Source organism: Periplaneta americana, chromosome 6, assembly GCF_040183065.1.
Source record: "Periplaneta americana isolate PAMFEO1 chromosome 6, P.americana_PAMFEO1_priV1, whole genome shotgun sequence".
Taxonomy (NCBI): Eukaryota; Metazoa; Arthropoda; class Insecta; order Blattodea; family Blattidae; genus Periplaneta; species Periplaneta americana.
In genome coordinates this window covers 117,299,244-117,324,100 of record NC_091122.1, presented here as the reverse complement: position 1 = coordinate 117,324,100, position 24,857 = coordinate 117,299,244, and the positions used below count along the sequence as shown (strand labels likewise).

At 35.9% G+C, this 24,857-nt stretch overlaps 1 protein-coding gene across 2 annotated transcripts in view; it reads left to right on the top strand.

Annotated features, from left to right (window-relative positions):
- Positions 1 to 24,857, top strand: part of emp (epithelial membrane protein) — a 286,297-nt gene that overhangs the window by 207,254 nt on the left and 54,186 nt on the right. For both annotated transcript variants that reach the window (XM_069828804.1, XM_069828803.1), the window contains exon 2: positions 17,691 to 17,782. In XM_069828804.1, the coding sequence (XP_069684905.1) occupies positions 17,691 to 17,782 (92 nt within the window). The remainder of the gene's footprint in view (positions 1 to 17,690; positions 17,783 to 24,857) is intronic.

The window sequence follows — 24,857 nt, the reverse complement described above, 5'->3', positions numbered from 1 at the left end:
ACCAGAATTAATTCACTTTGTACACATTCTAAACAATACGTTATATTTCTTGAAGACAAAAGGCTCACGACACAAGATGAAAGCCAATGATATAAAGAAAGTATATATGGATGTCTTCATAACAACTCCGTCCCGTCAGTCTCAGGTGTGAAACAAAAGAAGGTGTGCCGAATGAAACCAGTGCAGTACTCTCATGAAGTTGTTTAGACTATAAGAAACAAATGAAAAGCGTTTCACACCACGTCGATGCAATGCAAGCCCATTCTTTTGTTTTATTACTTTAACAGTGTTAGAAATACTTGTAATTAATAGAGACGGTGGATATTGCAACACGATTTTTCCACGACCTCGCAGAATCTGGAACATTTGAACACAATTTCCTATCTCTACCGTGTCAAAGCACGCAATACTTTGCTAATTTTATTCACCTGTGCACTAATGGCGGTGGTTTATTTTGTACTTTATACACAGTTTTAATTGCTTGCTTGGTAATTACAATAATTGTGGGAAGAGATTCAACCAAGATATTTTTGTCATCTGGTTGAAAATGGTTGTAAGAAATAACTGTGACATATGCCACCAGAGGTAAACTTGTATTATATTGCACATTTTACTAGACTTTATACACTCGATTTTAATTTATTATATTATATTATATTATATTATATTATATTATATTATATTATATTATATTATATTATATTATATTATATTATATTATATTATATTATATTATATTATATTATATTTATCTTTGGCTTATGAACAGCGTACGCGCATCCCATCCATGCGATCTATTTTCGGTTGAAATTAAAACATGGCACACAAGATATGTTTCTTAATTTCTGCAGTGCTTGGGAAAAGTGACACAAGTCAGTTTTCACAAACATTTTTTGATAATTTATTGACAACTTACGGAACGTCTGCTCGCTTGGAAAAAAAATACATAAGAATTCCTTCCATTACAATAATTCATACAGAAAAAAATCAAATCGACATAAACCAGTGTAAGTTGTCAATAAATTATCAAAAAAGGTTTGTGGAAACTGACTTATGTCACTTTTCCCGAGCACTGCAGATTTCGTAACTGTGCTTATACTGCATTGTATAAATTTGGTAACTTACGATTCACGATTCAAAATTCTTTACTGTCATGAAACAATTAGTGTTGTTATGAACACTGCCATGATGTAATAATAACAAATATAAGATTATTTTCGAAAATAAATCAGCATTTTCATTAACATAATAATATGAAACAATAAATTACATCCATATGCAATCTATGCAATTGAAAATATAAAGAATCAAAAGTTAATATACAGGCCTAATTTTATTATATTACTATAAAAGTATTCCCCAATGTCATTACATGAATTATTAACAAGTCAACTATCTAATTCTAAGCTTTGCTTAACAATTGTATAATCTCCATTGTATGTAATTGGTGGCAATTTATTGAACATAGAAACGACTATGCACTCAAACCACTTTTTAGATTTGGTCAGTCTGGCTTTGGGCTCGATTAGGTGGTGGTTTCTTCTATTTGAGTTGAGGTGCAGCTCAAATCTGCAAGTATAGTGGTTAACAATCTTTTTTATATGAAGAGGACAATGATATACACACACGCACGCACACACAACAGAGATATAAGGTGGGTCAAAAGTCGCTTTCCCCAATATTCGTTCTTAGGTTTCATACTTGTACACATATACAGATGCACAACTTGAATAAACGAATAGCTGGTGTAATAAGTGGTGGGTTGACAACTATGTTCATGCGTCAACTGTTTTTCCGATGTCATGTCTTATTATTTTTGTTGTTTTGTGTTTATTGTGTTGGGTTGCGTCTGCACGTAATAACTGCTAGTTTCTTGCATTCGACATGAAGCCGATTCTGATTTTTGGAAAATAATTCTATGGACTGATGAAGCCACATTTAACCTAAACGGCAAATTGAACCGGCACAATTTTTGTGTAGGGTATCCTGAAAAATGATGTTCTTTTCTCAGAAACCTCAGCATCTGCATCAGTTGCGATAGATGATCGAAGTCATTCGTGGAAATCGATTAAAGTCGTCAGTTATGTTCTCCCATTTATAAATCAGTGTCTAAACATCGTGAATTTTGTATCGAGAAACAGGGTCTCCATTTTGAGCAATATCTGTAAAGGAATGTGTAATCAAATGTAAAATGAATGTAATTAATATGTAAGGAAGTGTTCGGGGAACGCGACTTTTTAACTATGTATGTATGTATGTATGTATGTATGTATGTATGTATGTATGTATGTATGTATGTATGTATGTATGTATATATGTATGTATGTATATATGTATGTATGTATGTATATAATGTGCGAAAACTGCCATTACTGAAAAGAATCACACTTATTTTATGTAGTGTACATGAAACTTACACGTTTCTTGAACTGACTAATGTATAACAAGAACTATTACACTAATAGCCATAATTATGTTCTATTTCCCTCTAAACAGACTAGAAGGCAAATGAAATAAACATAATTTAACATGTAAATAAATAGAAAGTGAGATACAAAAGTAAGAAACAATCATTTAAATAAAAGTATATATGAATATACAAATACAAGAGAAATAACTAAGGAATAAGATCATTTCATAAACCAAAAAAGAAAAATCTAAATAGGTAGACTAATAGATAAATACACAAGGAAGTTTATAAATAAACAAAATACAAAATATAATCAACCACATAATGTGATTGAAGCCACCGGCGTAGCTCGGTCGGTTAAGGCGCTTGCCTGCCGATCCGGAATTGCACTCGGGCTGATTACCTGGTTGGGTTTTTCCGAGGTTTTCCCCAACCGTATGGCAAATGTCAGGTAATCTATGGCGAATTCTGGGCCTCATCTCGCCAAATATCATCTCGCAATCACCAATCTCGTCGACGCTAAATAACCTCGTAGTTGATACAGCGTCGTTAAATAACCAAGTAAATAAACATAATCTGATTGAACAAAGGAAAAAAATAAGTACGTAAATAAAATATGCATCTTCTTTTAAGAGTCTGGTTTCGAAATCGAGATTCTGGGCTCCACAATCACCATGCTCAGACAAGTATAATAAATAATTTACGATACAAAGAGGTCTCAAAATAAAAACAATTCACGATTCCAAGGCCGCCTGAGAAGTCTTCTCGGCCTTGCATCGCTATCCACCAAATTTCGACAAAGATCGAATATAAAATGTCGTTTAAGGAATCGGGTTTGAACAGTTCGACATTCTTCAAAGCATGCTTCACCTCTAATAATAATAATTAAACTGAAATTAACTGTAAGTATCAATAAATTGAATAATAATTTTACAGAATTTCAAATATGTAGGCTACATTTATTAAAATAAGAAACTGAAATATTCGGACCAAGAAATGTGCGCAGTTTTAATACTACTGAAAAGTCACTATTGTATGTTCCTGAAGGTGATCATGGAGAAATTACAACAGAATAACAAAGAAGAACAAACTGTACATGCGAAATGTAACCTAGGACCTCTTTACTTGCAAATCCGAATATTACAAAACCTGGTTGGAATTGAACAACGTTCACTTCATCGAGAAGCCGCTTGCTTAGTCAAATAACTTTGCCAAAGTGAGACGATAGTGATTTTCCATTAAAAATTCGATTTCAATATTTTCACTGATCTCGAAGTTAAAACAAGATGTTCAGTCATGGTAGAAAATCTTGTAACAAAACAGGCCTACTCACTGCCCTGTTGTTCAAAAATTTCACTAGGTATTTAGACAAACTTTGTTTTCGTTTCTTATACTCCCTTTCTGATATTTTTACTTCTTTTATTCTATCGTTTTTATCTCTCTTTTCTTTTACTTTTTCTTTTTAGTCTCTCTTTCCATCTTTTCTTTTATTAAGTTTATTTATACGCACTATTGTGGTCGTATCGCGTGTATAGGATCTTTGGACATACTAGTAGGCCATTTTTGCTATTGTTGAGTTCCTGTTTTTATTGTCGTGTGTTGTAGGTGCCTTGTGTTCATGTAACTGAGTTTAGATTTTGATTAATGTTTATGATATTGGTGATTGAGGCGGTAGTTAATCATTCTCTCATTCGAGAGGTCCTAGGTTCAAACCCCATGGCCGACCAATCTGACTGAGGTTTTTCATGGTTTTACTCAGTCACAAAGGCAAATGGCGGATTGGAAATTTACATCATGGTATGTAAATTCGATATTTTACTTTGTAACTGAAGGAAACCATGAAAAACCCCAGTCAGATTGGTCGGACACTGGGTCTGAACCCAGGATCTCCTGAATGTGAGTCTCAAACACCGTCTGAGCCAGCTAGCTCGGTACTTTCCTTCTTTTTTTATTTCTTTATCCTCTTTATTCACTCTGTCTACACAACATTTGTCATTACCATTTCATTTTTTTATTTAATTTCTTTTATCTCCTCAATATGTCGAGTACAGAAAGAAATTGTTGCCATAATAACTGATTTCCAGATTTTTTCAAGATTACTCATTTTCGAATCTCTCTTATCGTGAAGATTGATTTTCGCATGCTCTTTGTAAGTATAGTTGGACGGATTTCGTTCATTACCTGCGATTCAGTTTATCGGGGAATTCTAACCATTAAATCTTTGTTAAAAAGAATACTGGAATGTTAAAATAGTACACTTATTCGAAATCAAATATATTTTCTTCCTATTCGTTTTAATATCTTCATAACACAGAGTATTAAAACTGTATGGTCCAATAGACCGTGTCTCAGAACTATCACATTGGAAAAAAATAGTACCGCATCATTATTACCTACAGACTTGTTCGCTCAATCTAAGACATCTTCGAAAAAAACCTGTGCAAAGAAATCTACACAAATTACTCTGGAAACGCAATTCTCTCCGTTTAGAAAATTGAGCAACGAACAAAGATTTGCGCCGTCTACTGTATTTTCCTGGAATGTGCATATTAGAATGATATATAATTGATTTGTAATATTGCTGACCACCAACTTATTCTATGGAAAAGAGTAATATGATACATTTAGCTGGATCTTTCCCGTTTCATTGTCCCTGCTTCATGGAATTCTAGTAACAATATTATGCTAACCTCTTGTAAGTAATTCGTACTATCAGGAAGTTTAATGTGAATTTTTCTGTCACTAAACAAATCATACTGAACAATATGTTATTTTGCGGGAAGTGTTTCCATGGTTACAGCTGTTTGGAATGGGAGCCTTGCTTTGCATATGTCTCGCGAACGGGCGCCTTTCTGCAGTGTCCCACTTTCTTCGCTGTGTTGCGACAACGTCTGTCTCTTATAGCGGCTGAGCGACGACAATGGCATAGAATCCATCTCCCAACACACAATACAAACACGCTCAATTCTTGTGAAACAGCGAGATAAGTCGTGTGTGATTGAACTCCCCTTGATTACAGCAAACAATGAAATTGTGTGATAAAATACAAAATGGAGCCTGTATTAGCTTATACTTCACGAACTTAAAACAGACCCTTGTCCACACGGTTAATTTAACTTGGTAACATAGTAAATATATTTGATTGTTTATGTTGTATGAATTGAATACGCAAATTTTCATGAAAATCGAACGAACGACTTGGGAGAAAATTGTCTTGTAAGTTTGTCAGACACCGACGTGATCTAGAAGTAGCAAGTAGCGATAGGCGTGGATTCGAATCCTGCTTGGACTGATTCGGGGTTTCCCCCCCCCCCATTGTAAGGTGAATGTCACATAATCCTTTAGCAAATCTTTGGACATACATTACCAAAATACCATTACCATTTTCAACGATGCCAGTTGACCATACAGTTGGTAAAACAATTTTTGTGCGATAGTGCGTAAAGTTGTATTTTACCCATTGTTATCAGTGCGTAAAGTGAGCCTTTAAAACATTAGTGCGTAAATAGTAATATGCGTTACAAGAGCGGTATGTTGAAGTTTTCATGTTCGAGGAAAAGTTTGAAAAAGCGAAACGTAGTTGAGCTTTTTTAATTTCCGAGAATTGAAAGAAAACATACCGCTCGTTTATCGTACATTATTTTGTGCGAAGATAGTTTATTACATACCTGAAAGAGGAATTTCTAATTAGTTGCAATGAAATCTCCATCTTGGTTTCTGTTCAATGACGGCAAATTTGGAAAACAAAAATATCTATCTTCAACATAGTTGCTTTAAAATGTTTTCTGTGTTTACTATACTCCAGCAGGCCGTGATATACGTCTGTCTTTTTTTCCCCCAGTCTATTATGAGTCTGGAATTTTGTTTATTTTTTCACGGCTTCCTTAATGTTACTTGCATCACGAATCCAGTAACTTTAGTGGAATTGTAGAGTTTACCTAATTTTTGCAAATATTTAAAACAATAATCAACAGTGCAATTTAGGTGAAATTGCAGTGGTAAGTTTCCAATTTATAATTATTACTATATTGAACGTCTCTAAAAATAATATGTTAAAAGCCTAAAGCAGTAAAATCAATATGTCACTTAAGCGATAAGAAGAGGGAAATTGTTATGTGTGTTCGGTTGGGAATACTGAATGTGGAATTTTAGACTTTCCGCGGATTGGTTTTGTGTGGAAACCAAGCAAATACGCACGATCTCGCACAAAAATATGTAATCACATTTTACACACTGCCAAAGAAAATGCAATAGTCAATGCACAATAAGAAATTAATACATTACCTCGATCCTTCATGACCTAAATATTACACGTAACAGAGATAAGTAACAAATTTAACATTCACATTTACATTTTTGTCCGTATTATTCTGAAGTTACATCTGTAGTACTGAATGCAACAAGATATAGCAGCAGGGGGGGGGGTGAAACTGAGAGAGGAGTTTCCGATAGCAAGACTATGCAGGCCGTTGTTTTGTTGCCCGATCACCAGAAGCGCTAAACGTTTCAATGGAATTTTCTGATTGAGAAACACCGCTGTATACGAGATATATCTTGTAGGCATCAGAAAGTCACACAGAACAACAAAATAGTCGAAATAGTCGCCATATTTCTTTTCAGACGAGAGCCTGATGACTATTTTATGAATCGTTTGTAAGTTTATGTTATTTGATTAAAAAATAAGTGAAAATTTCATCAGAACAACTAATATTGCATTTATACTTGTTCTGTTGAAATTTTTACTTATTATCTTAATTAAATGACATAAACACAAAAAAATAACATTCATCTTTAACAATCTTTATAATTTGATCAACAAAACCACCAATATCGCGCTCAAATGTTCAAATGTTAAGCTTCACAGACAGACCACCAGGAGCGCATCATTTGTTCTCTGCTTCCCTGTCGTAACATGCGCAGTGCACTTCTATTATTTTGTTGTTCTGTGTGTAGCAGTAAACTTTTCCTAACCGCTTTGTTGATTATATGACCGGTTCAGTCGGCCATGAAATCGTGATCGTGAATAAAACAGGCTGTAATTCCACAGGCCTACTTATTTCTTAATGAGTTTAGACGGCTGTGAAATCGTTATCTTATAACCTCTCTAATTGAAATAGTTATTTAATGTAAATTTGTCCTATCATAAAAAAAAAAACGTTGTTGGGTACACATTCGTAAAGTTATCTTTTTGGCACGAGTGTAAAGTTTGTGAAACGAGGCTTCGCCAAATTCGTGCGAACCTTTACGAACCTGTAGCAGAAATAACTATTATAGTGTTTAAATTATAAGGAATAAATAATAATAATAATAATAATAATAATAATAATAATAATAATGATGATGATGATGATGATGATGATGATGAAGCTTGGAACATCATTCTCAGATACAGTTTACAACTCTTGAAGATCACTGAAATACTCGTAAGTACATATCTGAAAATTTTGGAGACCTGACATACATTTTATACGGAACATGACACCACTCTAATAGAACTTTCACTTGAGACGAGACAAGAATGCACATTGACAAGAGCAAACATCCATGCCCTTAACGGGTCCCAAAAACGACTATGACTTCCACGTAACATTAAATCTCTGCCATTCCCATCATCATCATCATCATCATCATCATCATCATCATTCCCATCATCATCATCATCATCATCATCATCATCACAGTAGTCAGCATCATAATTATCATCAATTTCCTTCAATTAAGTCTAAAAATACACCTGATACACATTTTCTATATGAAGAAATCTCATGAGTAGTAGATGGGAGGATAATATTAAAATGTATTTGAGGGAGGTGGGATTTGATGGTAGAGACTGAATTAATCTTGCTCAGGGTAGGGACCGATGGCGGGCTTATGTGAGGACGGCAATGAACCTCCAGGTTCTCTAAAAACCACTTTAAGTAAATAAGAATGTAGACGTTACACGTCGAAAACGGGAGAATCCCGAGAAAACCCCATAATATTGGCTTTGTTTACCATAGATACGACTCCGCAATTGCCGAGAATTTAATTCCGGTCCGAAGTCTTCATAAGTTAACGCTCTGGCAACTGAGTTACCAAGGCGGAAAGCTTCCTGAGACTTTTTTTTAGATCTAATACACATCTTATCACTACAGGCGTGTGTTCAGCCTCTCTCAACGTAAGGTCACCACGATGCCTGGATTGCGTCCAACACAACGGAATTGAAACCCGCGTCCGTTACCAATACCTCGCCCGATTTATCGTCGACATTAGACATCGGATTTATACGCAAATGCATATTTAGTTTGTTCTTACTTGTGATATGGAATTAACTTTTGCAATATGTTTCATGTAGCAATAGGTTTGGAAGTAAATCCCGAAAAGACAAAGTATATGATTATGTCTCGTGACCGGAATATTGTATAAAATGGAAACATAAAAATTGGAGATTTATCTTTCGAAGAGGTGGAAAAATTCAAATATCTTGGAGCAACAGTAAATGACACTCGCGAGGACATTAAACGCAGAATAAATATGGGAAATGCTTGTTATTATTCAGTTGAGAAGCTTTTGTCATCTAGTCTGCTGTCAAAAAATCTGAAAGTTAGAATTTATAAAACAGTTATATTACCGGTTGTTCTGTATAGTTGTGAAACTTGGACTCTCACTTTGAGAGAAGAACAGAGATTAAGGGTGTTTGAGAATAAGGTGCTTAGAAAAATATTTGGGGCTAAAAGGGATGAAGTTACAGGAGAATGGAGACAGTTACACAACACAGAACTGCACATTCTTCACCTGACATAATTAGGAACATTAAATCCAGACTTTTGAGATTGGCACCTATGAGCGAACCCAGAAATGCATATAGAGTGTTAGTTGGGAGACCGGAGGGAAAAATACCTTTGGGGAGGCCGAGACGTAGATGGGAGGATAATATTAAAATGGATTTGAGGGAGGTGTGATATGATAGAGACTGGATTAATCTTCCACAGGATAGGGACCGATGGCGGGCTTATGTGAGGACAGCAATGAACCATCGGGTTCCTTAAAAGCCATTTGTAAGTAAGTAATATGTTTCACGTTCGTCTGTTTTTGTATGTGAAGTTTTATAGTGCATATAATTGTATATTTCCGATGTTGCTGCATATTTCATCATTTTTCCATGCATCGAGCATATAATAATACATTGTCGTTGTTCCTGCAATAACTCCTATGTGCAAAATGTAAAATTTTTCAGTAGGAAGAAAAAACACATTTATTCATCCTATGGCAGCCGTACATAGGAGACTGAATTCTTACATTTTCGGAACAAAGAAATGTAATTACATATAGGAGATTTTATTATTTGCCGTAACACTATTTAAGTTATTTAATAGAGCAAAAATCTTAAAATCGATAAATATGTCACATAGGAGTTATTGCAGGAACAACGACGACATGTATTTTTTAATTTTTTATTTTAAAATTAATATTTAAACACTTTAGTGAGAAGATAATGAAGTCTTTGCTATGGAAGCATCCGTAAGGAGCCTCTCCGAGTGCTAGTGATAAAGTCACATGATGTTACTGGGGAATAACATTCCTATTTACAGTTGAAAGAGAAATGTTTACGAGTCTCATGCAGTGTTAATGCTTACAAAGAAACAATTTACAGACCTCTCATTACTCCTAAAGCCAATACTTACCTACTGGGGTACGTGGATTGAAGCGCGCTCTTTCTATTCAGATAATTTCAATGCAGTTAAAGAATTCGTTGGTGCGCTAAATGTAACTGAAGCTTTGTCAATTCGACGTCCACAGAATATTGTAATAGTTAATGTTTGCAAAGAGACTTGGCTGTAATCAAAGCACATATACCTAGCTGAAGCCACAAAGAACTCGAAAAATATGGTTTATCTTTACACGAATCTTTATCAGTCCTCAAGGAGGTTTAGAGTAAATTTCAGAGTGCTCCTTTAAAGTATGCAAAAAAATTAATTGGTAAGTTATGCGCTGTTTTAGGGAGAAAAGTTTTATGTTCTGTAGATAAATATCTTCAATGTGAAAACACTGTGCTTTCAGAAGAAATTTCGCCAGAGCTTTCAAATTTTGCTCAATAACATCTGTAGACGTAGAAAGGTCCTTCACAACATACAAACTTGTGTTTAGTGATAAACGTCATAAACTTACCCCTGAGCATCTCGAGAAAATAATCATTGTGCACTGTAAATCAAATTACAATGAACAGAATGATGTCTAAGGAAGAATGTACATTGTAAGTACCAAAATTAAAATTTTTAGTGCATGTTTAATGCATATTTTCGAAATGATAGAGCATATTTTAAAGATTTTGACTGCTTAAATGCTGCATATTTTAGATATTTTAGTGCATATAAATCCGATGTCTAGTCATCATCATCTTCGACCATTACGAGAGAAAACCAAGGCAGGTATCAGTGTAAGTGCACGTCATGTATATGGGAAAGATTGCATTGGTCTGTCTGTGTGTTGAGAACTCAAGTTTCGCTATGTCGGCACATCTGAGAACGATGTTGCAAGCCGGCCTACGCAATGTTTACATCTGCTTTTGTAAGGCAACAGGGAGGACTATCTCCATTTTATTGAGAGACGAGTAATTGAAAATCTGTGTTCCTGAGAGCATTTGTTAGAAAGGCATCTCTAGTCAAGCAGAATAGGTCATGACCTTAGTCATCGACCTCATGCACTAGTCAAAGTCTTTCGTCTGACCCCACAGAAGTAATTACAGACTATCAAGTCAAATACACCGTTGCTATTGCAATTTATATTCTTTACTTATCCCTGCGATGACTGAGTAGTCTACAGTAGACCTTCAGTTTATCAGAGTTCGAGTCTTGGTCGAGACTGGAATCTTTAACTGAAGTCCATAGTGACGATTGTGTCGCAGTCGGTATTTTCCTCGGAGTTTTCCAGTTTATCCCACGTTAGGCATCAACATCATCAGTCCAATCTATTTTGCATTATCATTCCATCATTCCAGCCATCGTCAACTGGCCTGCATACTAGTTCGGAGCGCCGAGACGCTGGCTGAGGAGGTAGTAGTGTGCAGTGTGTCGAGCCAAGCCAACGCATCCCATCACAGAAGCCAACTTTCTGACCACAATTTACAATGTCTTCTTCGATTGTGTTCTAAACGAGCATTGACACCTAGCATAAACCAGTTAGTGAGGGAAAAACGAATTTTAAAAAATCCAGGAAAACCAATGCTAATGATCGGCGAAAATAATTTTTATCATTTGTTATTTACATTGTAATAAAATAATTTAGGCCTACTTCAGTCTTTTAACAGAAACGACAATATGTTTCATATGTCATACAAAATAACAAATAATTGGTTTTGTGATATATAATGTCAGAAAAAAATGGATAATTAATTTTATTTTATTGACGACACTTAAACAAAAGAATAGGATGATATGATTTAAATATTACTAATGGATTCGATTTGTTTAACATTTCGTAATAGTGAAAATGCATTAGGCCTATAGGTCTGTAAGTTCTCAATTACTTTAATATAAAAAAACTATTTACTTTCAAAACCGATACAATACATAACTGCAAAATACATATTGTTTCTTGCGTTAAACTGAAAAATGGTTTACTTATTACACAGTTCTTCTTAAAATAAATTAAGTACATGCTTCTTCCGTGTTTATTATAATTATTACAGACTGATTAAAAGGGTTAAACAAGTGAACGGCCGCCACTGCCATCACCTGATTCCTTCCCCCCCCCCCACCTCCTGCTGTACAGTTGATGTCTAAGGGATAGAAATGAGCAGCGAGCAAACTGTCCCTGCACCATAGTGCACTGAGATGACGACTCCTGTTCTATAGCATTTATCGATCGCCGACTGGACCGTAGTCTAGGGACGAAGAGGGTTGCCTGTTCGAATATTGGATACCAAAGAACTTTAACCCTCGTAGTGCCGACGCCCTTTGCGTTCTATCACAGTCTAGTCACGAAGCTTGAGTTGTTGAGGTTGCTAGGAACAATAGACTGTACCGGTACTATTTCGCATTTTCTGTAATGAGGCGATAGTAGCGATCCTAGTGGTTAGCAACTATCCATGGATGCATATTTACTACGTATTGAGCTTCGTGACTCTATATACTAGACTGTGGTTGTATTATGTAAAAAAATGCCAAGTAAATTTACACAAGTGAACCGCTCCACTCAACCTTCCTCTATGCTCTTAGCACAACACAACAGTGGTCTTTGCCATCTGGAGAATAATAGTAAAATTGAAACTATATCACGATTAGATCGTGACCGGCACTTCTAGCAAAATTATAAAATCACGATTACGATACTCAAAGGGTTAATATAATCAGCTGATGTGGGTTGGAAAGGCGCCTGGCTGGAGGGTAAGCGTAATATGTAGATTTACAATGTCGCAGAGCTGGGTTGTAGTGACTTTCCCTCCCCCCAACCCAAGATGAAAGAAATTAAAGTAAAGTACTGTATCTATATTATTTACTTCAGGTAAATTTTCATCCACGGAGACTATTCAGATATACAGAGATAATATCGTTGCTATAATCCAGCGGTGACCAAAACTCGAGCTGCAGTGATTACATGCGACAGACAGCCTATGAAGTAAGGAGACGGAGGAAAGGTACTTGGCATGAAAACTACAACCAGTGGTGATTCCTGTACTAACATCTTGATTAATCCCGCGGATAAAAATCTCAAGCTTTCCTGTATCAGTAATGTCACTGCTGTCATCAAGAGTCAGTGAATAATATACGATTTTTCTTGTTTCTTGTTTAACCTTCCTCTTGAATATAATAAGGAATTTTCTAAATTCTTCTCTCGATACTTGGTCGAGAAATTCGTAGTTTTTCAAAATTAAAAACTTCTTATGGACAAGTTATTTAAGCTATTTTAATCATTACTCTTTTGATAAATTATGTTCTATTAAAAAGGCTTTAGAGCACGAGATATTTCAAACCCCATTAGGTAGCTGACTTCCTTACATTTATTTATCTCATCTTTCTCTTCCTGGCTATGATTTAGAACATGTCAATTCCTGGCGTTTAACAGTTCGTTGGCACATAATATTGAATCAGTTTTTCTACAATATTATTATTAAATGAATGACTAATAAATAGCTACCCTCATCTAAAGATTAAGAAGATTAAAATCGAGATAAAACCTAATAATTTTTATCCTTCCAGGTAGAAATCTAAAAATATCAATATTCATGCATGTACAGGAGAATTATAGAAACACATACGTAGTGGTCAGTAATAATAATAATAATAATAATAATAATAATAATAATAATAATAATAATAATACATTATTCAGCGTGGCAATTAATGTTTCTATATACTCCTAACTGAACCGTTGAGCAAAGTAAATATATTACATTTTGTCCGACAGAACAACAAAAAATTCTCCTCATTCTTTACGAAACCACCTCTTACTCCTCACAGAGACAGAGTTTGTAGAGCGACATGATATCGCCACTTCTTGTCTTCAGTACGTGAATGAAACACAGCAAAGTACAGGGAACTCCTCGTACCCGTTTGAACACCCGTTTGGTCACCGCTGTTATAATCCATTATCACATATATAACAGATTGGCCATTCCCGTGTTATGAAGAGGCAACATATAAAAGAGAACAACCACCAGAGCCTTAACTGTCGAAAATAAATTTTTTGGTAACGACCGTTAGATGGAGGAAGTACTGCTGCAAGCTATTACTCCATGCAGTTTTATAACGTCGCTAGAAGGCAGCATAGTGAAATTGATAAACGTTATCCTCAAAGTTCATTAGGCTGATCGATGTGTTGTATGTGATCAGGGCTATAATAGAGGAATAATGAATCAAGAGGTGGCCTGACAGGAAATAAAATAATTCCCCCAGAAATAATAATTGCATACATTTCCCTTCTTCCTAGTGAATTTATTTATCACAAAGAAAATTATCTGAATACAATTCTCAATAGTGGAGTGTTGTTGGTAAGAAATACCATAGCGGTTGGAGAAAATCTGTCGCAGCGAGCGACGATACAAAGTTTTTATTTAGTTATTTAACGACACGTATCTACTATTAGGTTATTTAGCGTCAATAAAACTGGTGATAACGAGGTGGTGTTTGGCGACATGAGGCCAAGGATTCGGCAAATTATTATCTAACATTTGTCTCACAGTTGAGTGGAAAACCTCTGAAAAAGCCCGATCAAGTAATCATCCTAAACGGGAATCAAATTCATCTCAAGTGCAGCTCCAAATCAGTAGACAAACGCGCTACCGTCCGAGATGAGCTGGTGGCTAATGCAAAGTTACAAATTGGTACTTCCAATTTTGGATTTCTCATTATTGCATCAATTTTCTATGATCTTTCAATTTTCCTGCTTTACCAGAACTGAAGTCTTGCGTCAGGGAGTCATGAAGTAAATCACTCAGTTATCGATACTTTAAACGCAATCACCGAGAACAACCCTTATAATATATCCTCAATATTAATTAATTTTATGATGTAGTGTTAGAATCTAGAACCATTAAGCATTTTAAACTTCAGTCCTTCCGCAAAATATATTAGAAATACACAGGCCTACTCTTATTTTCCAGTTGTTTGTGAGGAACTGACTTCTTGGAGATCTCGGTTTAGCAGATACGACGTTCATATAATTTGAATGTGACAACCCTGGCGGGGTGAGTGACGTCACGAACGTGTTGTCCTTGACGTAACGAGGTTCTTCACCTTCGGGGGCCGTGACGTGGAGATTCGCAGGTGGCCATGGTACGCCCAACTCTCATTCAAAGAGAACAGACTCCGCGGGGCAGCGAGAGGTGAACCAACCGATGAAGGAGCATTTTGAAGCATTCAGTAATTTTAAGATCTTAAAGAACTGAAAGATCACAATTCTACTATGAGCGAAGCAAAGTCAATTATTGTCTGTAAAATTACTAGAGTAAGTGACCCTACGTCACGAATGTTTCATTATTTGTCCTCTAAAACGTTACATTTTAACACATTTCTTCTGAAAGGTATTGAAATACGTCCCAGAAGAATCATACGAAATTAAAAGCACAATAATATACAGCGTATAACATTGTTATGTCAATTCAATATTTGAGTCTTTATACCCTTTTTACGGAGGAGGGGTTCGAAAACTAGCAGCTTTTTGTAATTTACCATTCTTTTATTGAATGATGAAGTTCGAACTCTCGCTTTGTATGTAGATATAGTGACTCAGCTATGTAATGCCATCTATAGATTCAGTTATGTAAGCTCAGGGTCCGATGAAGTCCCACTAGAGTGCCCTTTTACCTCCCGAAAGCGTACAACTCGAACTGATGTCACATTATTACACTTTTGAGTAGATAGTGCCTGCTAATGAAATGACGATGATGATGATGATGATGATGATGATGATGATGATGATGATGATGATGATGATGATGATGATGATGATGACGATGATGAAGATGGAGAGTTTGAATGATGGAGGAAAACGAGAGAATCCTGGACGAAAAAACTCAGGAACTTTGGCTTTGTCCATAACAAATACGACTCAATCATCACTCGGATTCAAACTTGGGTTAACAGTTATCGCAAGCTAGCGCTCTACGAACCGAGAAGACTTGGGTCTTAAACTTAAAGATTAAATAAGTTGGCTCTTATCTTTAACTACCTTTTTCTCGTAAAGTTTATAATAGTGGACATATGTTCGTGAGCTTGTCTTCGTAAAGCCAACTAGTCAGTACTGGACCGAACTTATAAACGTATTGTGACAGCGACGTGAGATTCGAACTCACGACCAGCGTCCCGCAAGAGAGAAGATCGCGCGGAGCACTTTAGCGGAGAGAAGAGAGGGGATGTATTACGTCAACGCGACGAGAGTGCGCGCGCATCTGGTGCTGGTAGAGAGGAGAGGGCTCTGGATTTCTCTGGAGTGCAATCTCTGGAGACGCGTGGAACCTTCGAGGCTACGTCGCTGTGGTTATAAATTACGGACGCGAAGGAACGACAGAGTTTTCAGTTATTCAGTCAGTGAGTAAGCCAGAGCAAGCAAGCCAGACTGGTGTGCCGGAGTTCGACTCGAGTGTGCGTCCGCATCTGCGTCAGCATCCGAAGGCCTGAGTTCGAGTGCAGTGGACCGCAGTTGGAGGGACCTGAGTTCGAGTGCAGTGGACCGCAGTTGGAGGGACCCGAGTTCGAGTACAGTGAACTGTCTCTGAAAGTCTGTGGTTCGAGATACTGTGAACTCGAGTGACTGAGATAGAAGAACTGTGAACTGAGAACTGGTAGTTCTGATTTGTAAATATTAGTTAAGATTAACAGTTCATTGTTGTGCGTAATAGTCCAAGTAAATTGTCATTGTCGTCGGTGGAGTGCTATAACGAATACTGTGTTGAGTGAAGATCCAATTGTTGACGAGAGCGTTAAGGTGAATTGTAGAAAGGAATTATTGTTGTGACGAATAAATTACATTGTTGTTACTAATAAAATTCACAGTATTCACATCAAAAGGATAAAGAGTGGAGAAGAGATAGAATGAATGGGGGGAGAAGTTCTCGGTCGATGTCAACTTATACGTATGTTTCCTTGATATTATTATTGTATAGTCAACTGTCCAAAGACAAGTCTGAACCTCACAAGTGATACAACAATGCACCACTTATGAGGCAACTAGGCCAGAAGTTAATGGGGTAGGATGGCCAGTTCCTTTACCCCCTTCATTGCATACATCGCCGATTAGCTACATGTTACACTAATCACACTTCAGACGTATACGAATTCAATTACGTTTGAATATGACAATTTTTCTAGAGTGATACAAAATTCGTAGCCTAACTTATTTTGGAAAATAAATAAACTTGGGAACTGCATGTTGCAGATTTACGTGTTATAAAACAACCTTGTCCCTGAATGAAAGAGCTATAGACAAGATTTACTAGTCATATCTCAACAACGTCAAAGTATAGACAGCGCAACTTGTTCTCTACTACAGGTCAATCACATGGAAAGTTAGCATATGACCTTGCGCTACTGTTTACATTCTCGAGTTATCCATTGCGCCAAGTGTACAACTCTACTAATCATATTCGCCTATCATTCTATCATAGGGGTAAAGAATTATGTCTCATGTGTATTTCCCTAACTGATACTTCCAGGCTAGCAGATTTCAGGAACATTTCAGTCTTAATATATCGGGGGGGGAGGGAGAGAGGGAGAGAGCAAGAGAGAGAGAGAGAGAGAGAGAATCAGAAACAGAGAGATTGGTTTTGCATGCAGATTTATTTAGATTTTGTTTGTTGTTGCAGGGTTTGTGATCCTGGTGGCGTTGGTGTTGATCATCATTGGTGCCATCGTAACAGTTTTCTTTACATCATGGGTGAACATGTTCATTGATAAAGTGAGTATAGAGATATCACCATTAATGTAATTACTTATTTCGAAGTAATTTAAATGTAAATATGGTTGCCAAAGCACACGTGCAGTGTTATACTCAAATGTTAGTGCCTTAATTGCATACCAAGAGCCGTTTTCCAATGAAATAAATGCAACATGACAAACTCAAGAAATCTGTTTGAGGATACGTTGAACATACGGTACTTTACTTTTTCCTAATACTTTATATGAAATTACAGCTTTCGGTGCTTCTTTCAACGTCTCAATAATAATCGCTCTTTAAAGATGTTAAATTTTGTTAATTTCGGCGGAGAGTGCCGATTACGCGCTAACCAAAATTGCACCTGATCAACTGTGCACCGTGGCGGTCAATTTGGTGATCATGTCAATTGCGTGCAGATATTATTTTTGGGTTATTCCTGCATTTTCCTTCCCATTTTCAGAAACCTAGGACTATCTTGAACAGCCATATGCTATTAATATATGTATAATTAAAAATGCAGTGAGTTAAAATATTCGCATCTGATATAGAATTTACGTGAAGAAATTAAAATGTTCGTATTCGACATGGGATACACGTCAGAAAGTTAAAAGTTCTAACCGAAATGGAATACACATCAAGAAGTTAAAATGTTCGTATCCGAATTGAAATACATATCAAGAGGTTAACATATTTGTACTTATCTAAAATGGAATGCATGTCAGGAAATTAAAATGTTTGCATTCAAATGGGATACACGTCAAGAGGTTGAAATGTTCGTAACCGAAATGGAATAAAAGTCAAGAGGTTAAAAGTTTCATATCCGAAATGGGATATACGTCAAAAAGTTAAAATGCTCATATTCGAAACGAGGGACATGTCAAGAAGTTAAATGTTCGTATCCGAAATGGAAGACACGTCAAGAAGTTAAAATTTTCGTATTCGAAATGAGATACATGTCTAGAGGGTAAAATGTTCGTATCCGAAACGGGATACACGTCAGAAGCTAAAATGTTCGTATCCAAATGGGATATACGTCAATATGTTGAAACGTTCGAATAGGAAATGAGATATAATGTGAACAGTTTAAAATATTTGTATCTGAAATTGGATACATGTCAAGAGATTAAAATGTTCGTATCCGAAATGGGATACACGTCAGGAAGTTAAAACGTTCGTAACCGAAATGGAATACACCTCAAGAAGTTAAAATGCTCTTATCCGAAATAGGATACATGTCAAGAGGTTAAAATATTAGTATCTGAACTGGGATACATGACAAGGGATTAAAATATTTGTATCCGAAATGGGATAGGCGTCAGGAAGTTAAAATGTTCGTAACCGAAATAGAGTACACGGCAAGAAGTTAAAATGCAAATCAAGCTTTCAGGTATAACTCCCTGTAAAGTTTATTTGAATAATTTCTGGGGAAAATTGTTCCGGGGCCAGGTATCGAACCCGGGACCTTTGGTTATACCTAAAAGCTTGATTTGCATAATATACGTCATTGTTCGTTAACAGAAAACCACAATTTAAGTCACACAGAGTTAGCGTGCACTCAACATTGGTTGCTTGACTGTTTTCAGCCCACTTTGAGGTCTGTGGATATAGAGGGAAAAATTGGATCGGTGTCTGGTAGAGTTCCCGGGTATACCTTATTTTATTTCAAGGAGTGCAGTTCGGTGTTCAAATAAGCCACCGAACTGCACTCCTTGAAATAAAATAAGGTATAGCTCAGTTGGTAGAGCGTTGGTACGTTAAACCAAAGGTCCCGGGTTCGATACCTGACCCCGGAACAATTTTTCCCACGAAATTATTCAAGAAGTTAAAATGTTCGTGCCCAAATGGGATACACATCAAGAAGTTAAAATGTTCGTATTCGAAATGGGATACACGTCAAGAAGTTAAAATGTTCGTACCCAAATGGGATACACGTCAAGAAGTTAAAATGTTCCTATCCGAAATGGAATACATGTCAAGAAGTTAAAATGCTCGTATTCGGATTGGGACACACGTCAAGAAGTTAAAATGTTCGTATCCAAATTGGGATTCATGTCAAGAGGTTGAAAAGTTCGTATTTAAAACATGTCAAGGAATTAAAATGTTCTTATTTAAATGGCATATAGTCTATTTCAAGAAGTTAAAATGTTCGTATTCGAAATGGGATACACATCAAGAAGTTAAAAATGTTCGTATTCGAAATGGGATACACGTCAAAAAGTTAAAATGTTCGTATCCGATGTAGAATACATGTCAAGAGGTTAAAATATTCGTTTCCAAAATGAGATATATTCAAGAGATTGAAATGTTTGTATTCGAAATGGGATACATGTCAAGAGGTTGAAATGTTCCTATTCGAAATTGGATACATATCTAGAGGTTAAAAATTTCGTATCCGAAATGGGATACAAGTCAACACTGCAAGGAATCTCCTCCGCAATTGTATGTGGGGTCTAGCCTATACCCTGGTTATGTACGTCTTTGTATTGCAGTGTGACGCATTTACGTTAACACTGTTCTATTACATATTTAGAAAAATAATTGAACTTTATGTTGAGAGCAATGGAATTTAGAGAATTATGTGCATCTATTTTATACATTCAAAACTGTATCGAAACCAGATCCTTTTGTTTCCATACGATATTCACTACTTACAAATAACGCAGTACAGTACGATTATTTAGTCCTGACAGTCGCCGGAGATGTCCGAGTGGGTTAGGCGAGTCCGTTTAGTTAACCTCTTCCCTTACTATATATTTTACCAGTTTTGTGAAAAAAAGTGTCATATTTTTTTTTTTCGTAAAGAGGTCATTTAATATTGCAGAATCACTATACATCACTAATTTTCTTACATACCTAAAAAATCACTATGAAATAGACATACATTCATACCTGAATTATTATCCCGAGTTATCTCGTGCACCTTGATTCCAGCTCTGGTAGTTGTCCCACTTTGATTTTCTCCTGAACTATTTACCAACTTATGTTTTTTTATGGATTAATTTATGAGGTACAACACCAGTGCTGTTATCATGACGTAAAATGTTGCTTGTCGTGTGATAGACTCGAAAGCAGGGTATTACGCACAGTGGCACATTGCATTCCGACAGTAGTATCTGCTCTCCTATATGAGAGCGTTTTGGAAAGAATGGTGTGGCAGTCATTGAATATTTGTACCAGTACATCTGTTCTTCAGGTTTGTTAATAATGTTCTGCAGTATCACTATGCCCAAAAGTACACGTATCTCAGAGTCTCTAGTAGGCCGCCACGAATTATTTTCAGCATTCTGTGAACACTTATTAGCATGCTGAATCGTCTCCTCGAATATAATGTTGATGAGGTCATTATTAAAGAATAATTTTAAAAATTGAGAATTATCGTTATCAGAAACAATGTTAAAATTTCAGGGAATGGGGACCTCGGAGGTGCAGAAGAAGTGGTGCCAGATGACTTCTATTCAAACCACTGTCGAAAAGACGCGACATCAACTGATCTGAATTTGTTTGTTGGTCTATAACTTCGTCTTATGATACCGATGTTTCATTTCCTAATCTTCTACAGGAATATATTCCTGATCAAAAGTTTCGGAATCACTAACTTGATCCATCTTTACACAAAACAGCACAAAAAAGACTAAACACAAACAGAAACCGCCAAACTAACTAGCATTTACTCACTATTGTGTGTGAATGCTATATGAGCATAGAATTCCACTCGCAAGGAAGAAGTACAAAAAACACCATCAGATATAGCAATATCACCAACTTCTGCAGCCATCTAGTGAGGAAAAGGTTAATGAAAGAATGGAAACGTATATATTCGGGATATAATCCTTAGCAGCGAAAATGGGATTCAAACGAGTTAACTCGGGTTAATAAATTTTGACACAAGTTAGCAACCCGAGTTAACTCGGGTTAATCAGGGAAGTGGTTAAGCTAAGGGGAGTTTGGGTTATTCACTCGCTTGCCTTCGGAGCGATCGGATGTCATGCGTGCGGTAGAGCAGTATGTTTCTAGTACAATTAAGCTGTACTGAATTATTTTACCGACCGCTCGCCCTTATCTCTACTCTGTAGTTCTCCCCACTACTCCTATTACTTCACCTCTTTCGCGTCGCTGAGCTGTCAGGACTAAATAGTCGGTCTGTACATTTGAACTCCACACCACACAAACCAATTCCATCTTCATTTGGTGGGAGGCACAATGTAGTTTTTGGTACTTCAAATATTTCCTTTCCACAAGAACCACAAGATAGTGCTAGTTGCCTGTCGTCAATGTCTTTTAGTTATTAGGAAAAATTTGTGCGATATACCATACTTTCTATCATACACACATTATATATATATATATATATATATATATATATATATATTACATATGTAAGCGTGTATTACCCATAAACGTTCGTAATAACATAGATCTCTATGATATTATGCTTGTAGATCTAATTCTTCAATTTAGTCCATATATTACATGTCATTCCATTTAAATAATTATAGCAAGTACCTAAAATTTTAACTTCGTTCTTATTTATAAAAACGAATAGGTGGTTTTTATCCCAACTATCCACAAGCAAGACATAATATGCTTTATCTTTATTAATTTGTAGTCCCAATATTGTACTAAAAATGGTTAAGGTCATCCATGTGTTCTTTATGTCATCAGTAGAAAATATACTAACATAGTCCGCATACGGCAAACCTTTTGTATCTAATTGTAATACCAAATGTAGCTGATAAATTAAAGGATTGATGGCTAAAACAGACTCATAGATACTGGACATTTCCGTCTCATCGATCTCTTAATATCTATTTTTGCACGATAGTATGTTTTCTCGTCGTTACAGCAAACGGCCGCCACGATTGAAAGTTGATTTTACTGAATTCAGAGTTGCCAACCTAGATAAGTATCTTTAAATATTACAAATAACGTCGGCTTGGTTGGCACAGTTGGTATAGCGCTGGCCTTTTATGACCGAGATTGCGGGTTCGATTCCGGGCCAGGTTGATGGTATTTAATTGTGTTTAAATACGATAGGCTCATGTCAGTAGATTTACTGGCATGTAAAAGAATTCCTTCAGGACAAAATTCCGGCATACCGGCGACGCTGATATGACCTCGCCAGTTGCGAGCGTCGTTAAATAAAACATAGCTTTTTTTTTACAAATAACTGCTCTGGAATTGTAATGAAACCACTGCCTTTTATGTATACTTCAATTCCACAATGCATGTAAAATTCATACGCAAAACACATTGTTAATTAATGTACATTATACGAAACAAATCTCATTTGAAATGTACTGAACTTTATTTAAACAATTCAAATTTTACTTAAATAAATAAATAATTATTCCAATTGAACACGAAATATTACAAGTAACCGAATCATTTTTATTCTTTCACATTGAAGTTGATTGAGAAGTTTGTACGTAGGCCAGACTGCTAACCTTCAGTCAGCTATTCATAGTGTAATGTACGTAGGCCTACTGTATATTAAGATGTTTAAAAATATTATTTTCAAAATATAATATCGTGCAAAAATACAGTGCAATACACGTTTGTGAAGTGCATTACAAAATCTCGGAAAATGAAAAAAGTACTTCCCAATTTTGTGTCATAATATACTATTTCGATGTCTGATATCCATTAATTTAAATAGCACTGTTTATATCGGAGTAGAAACATTTAATATAACATTAGTAAAATTGGGCTCTACGTCCATGGCCCCCAAGTGCCTTCATGGCATGTTACGGGGATACTTTTACCTTTTTACCTTTACCTTTTTAGTTACACTAAAATCATTCTATCGGAGAAATTCATAAAGACAGTCATGTCCAACACTATCAAACGCTCGGCGAAAGTCAAGTGGGGTCAATATTGTTTTAATTGTTCCACTTTTTTTTTCGTCAAAACATCCTTCAGTGTCGCGTGCTCCAGAAATCCCGTTTTCGTAATAACTACCCCCATGAAGCTATATAATCCCTTACTGAACATATCACATCAAAAATATTTCTTTCTTTCACTCCACAGTATTGTGATGGGTGTATGAATTCTATTCATAAGCGACTTCAGTCTATTTGCTTTTACTCTCGCCAGTAACTTACAATAATCGTACTTCAGCAATGTGATCGGCTATAGTTGTCTATATTAAAGCTGTTTTGTTTATTTTTAACAAATATTATTACGCCACGCTTTTGTGTATCACAAAATATTCTCTTCATATTATGACATTCAGGATATTAATCATATTATTTCCTACGCTATTCCAAAATGTGCGCTAGAATTTGTGGCAAGCCATCACTACCTGGAGTTTTTAATGTTTTCCCTGATAAGGTGCTATATACTTTACTTTTAATTATTTTTTTGTTATTCTATTACTTTGTTTTTAATTTTCTGTAACTTGCGAGAGGTAAGGCAAAGTAAGATATTCAAATATATTTATATTATTATTGTTATGAGTAAATAAATCTTGACAGTCATTTCGAAACACCCTTGTTACTGTATATCAGTTTATTTACTATAAGTCCATATTGCTCTTTCACTTGTAATATCATACCATTACTTCGTTTCTTTATGCATTCTGATTAAGTGATATAAGTTCCCTCTCTCAATGCTGACATTTTACAACACAATACTGCGATTTTCAAGGCTCTGCATTCGTTTCCGATATATCATAAGATTTTTGCTTTAAAATATTGTAACCTTACTTCGCATATCAGAGGTAGTATATATTGATGTTGAATCTCACGAATAAAACTAAAATAAAAATTAATTAAACGTACTTCTTCCTATAATAGCTCGTACGATCTTTCTTTTAAAATGTTCTAACCCGAGGTTTCACAGAATAATAATTCCACCAGTCTGCAATATCTTTATATGTACTCACATTTATCTTCCATTGCATGCACACTCATCGGAAGGCTCCAACCACTTCAGTTATTTCTAACAGACTGACATTCAGTTTCCAAGGAAAACGTCCAATAGGGTTGAAGTACACATCCAGCTGCTACATGATCAGTATACCCATACACTTGACAGTCCCTAAACTTGTTTTCAATGCTTGCGGTATGTTTATTCTCGATGCAGAATTACTACTTAC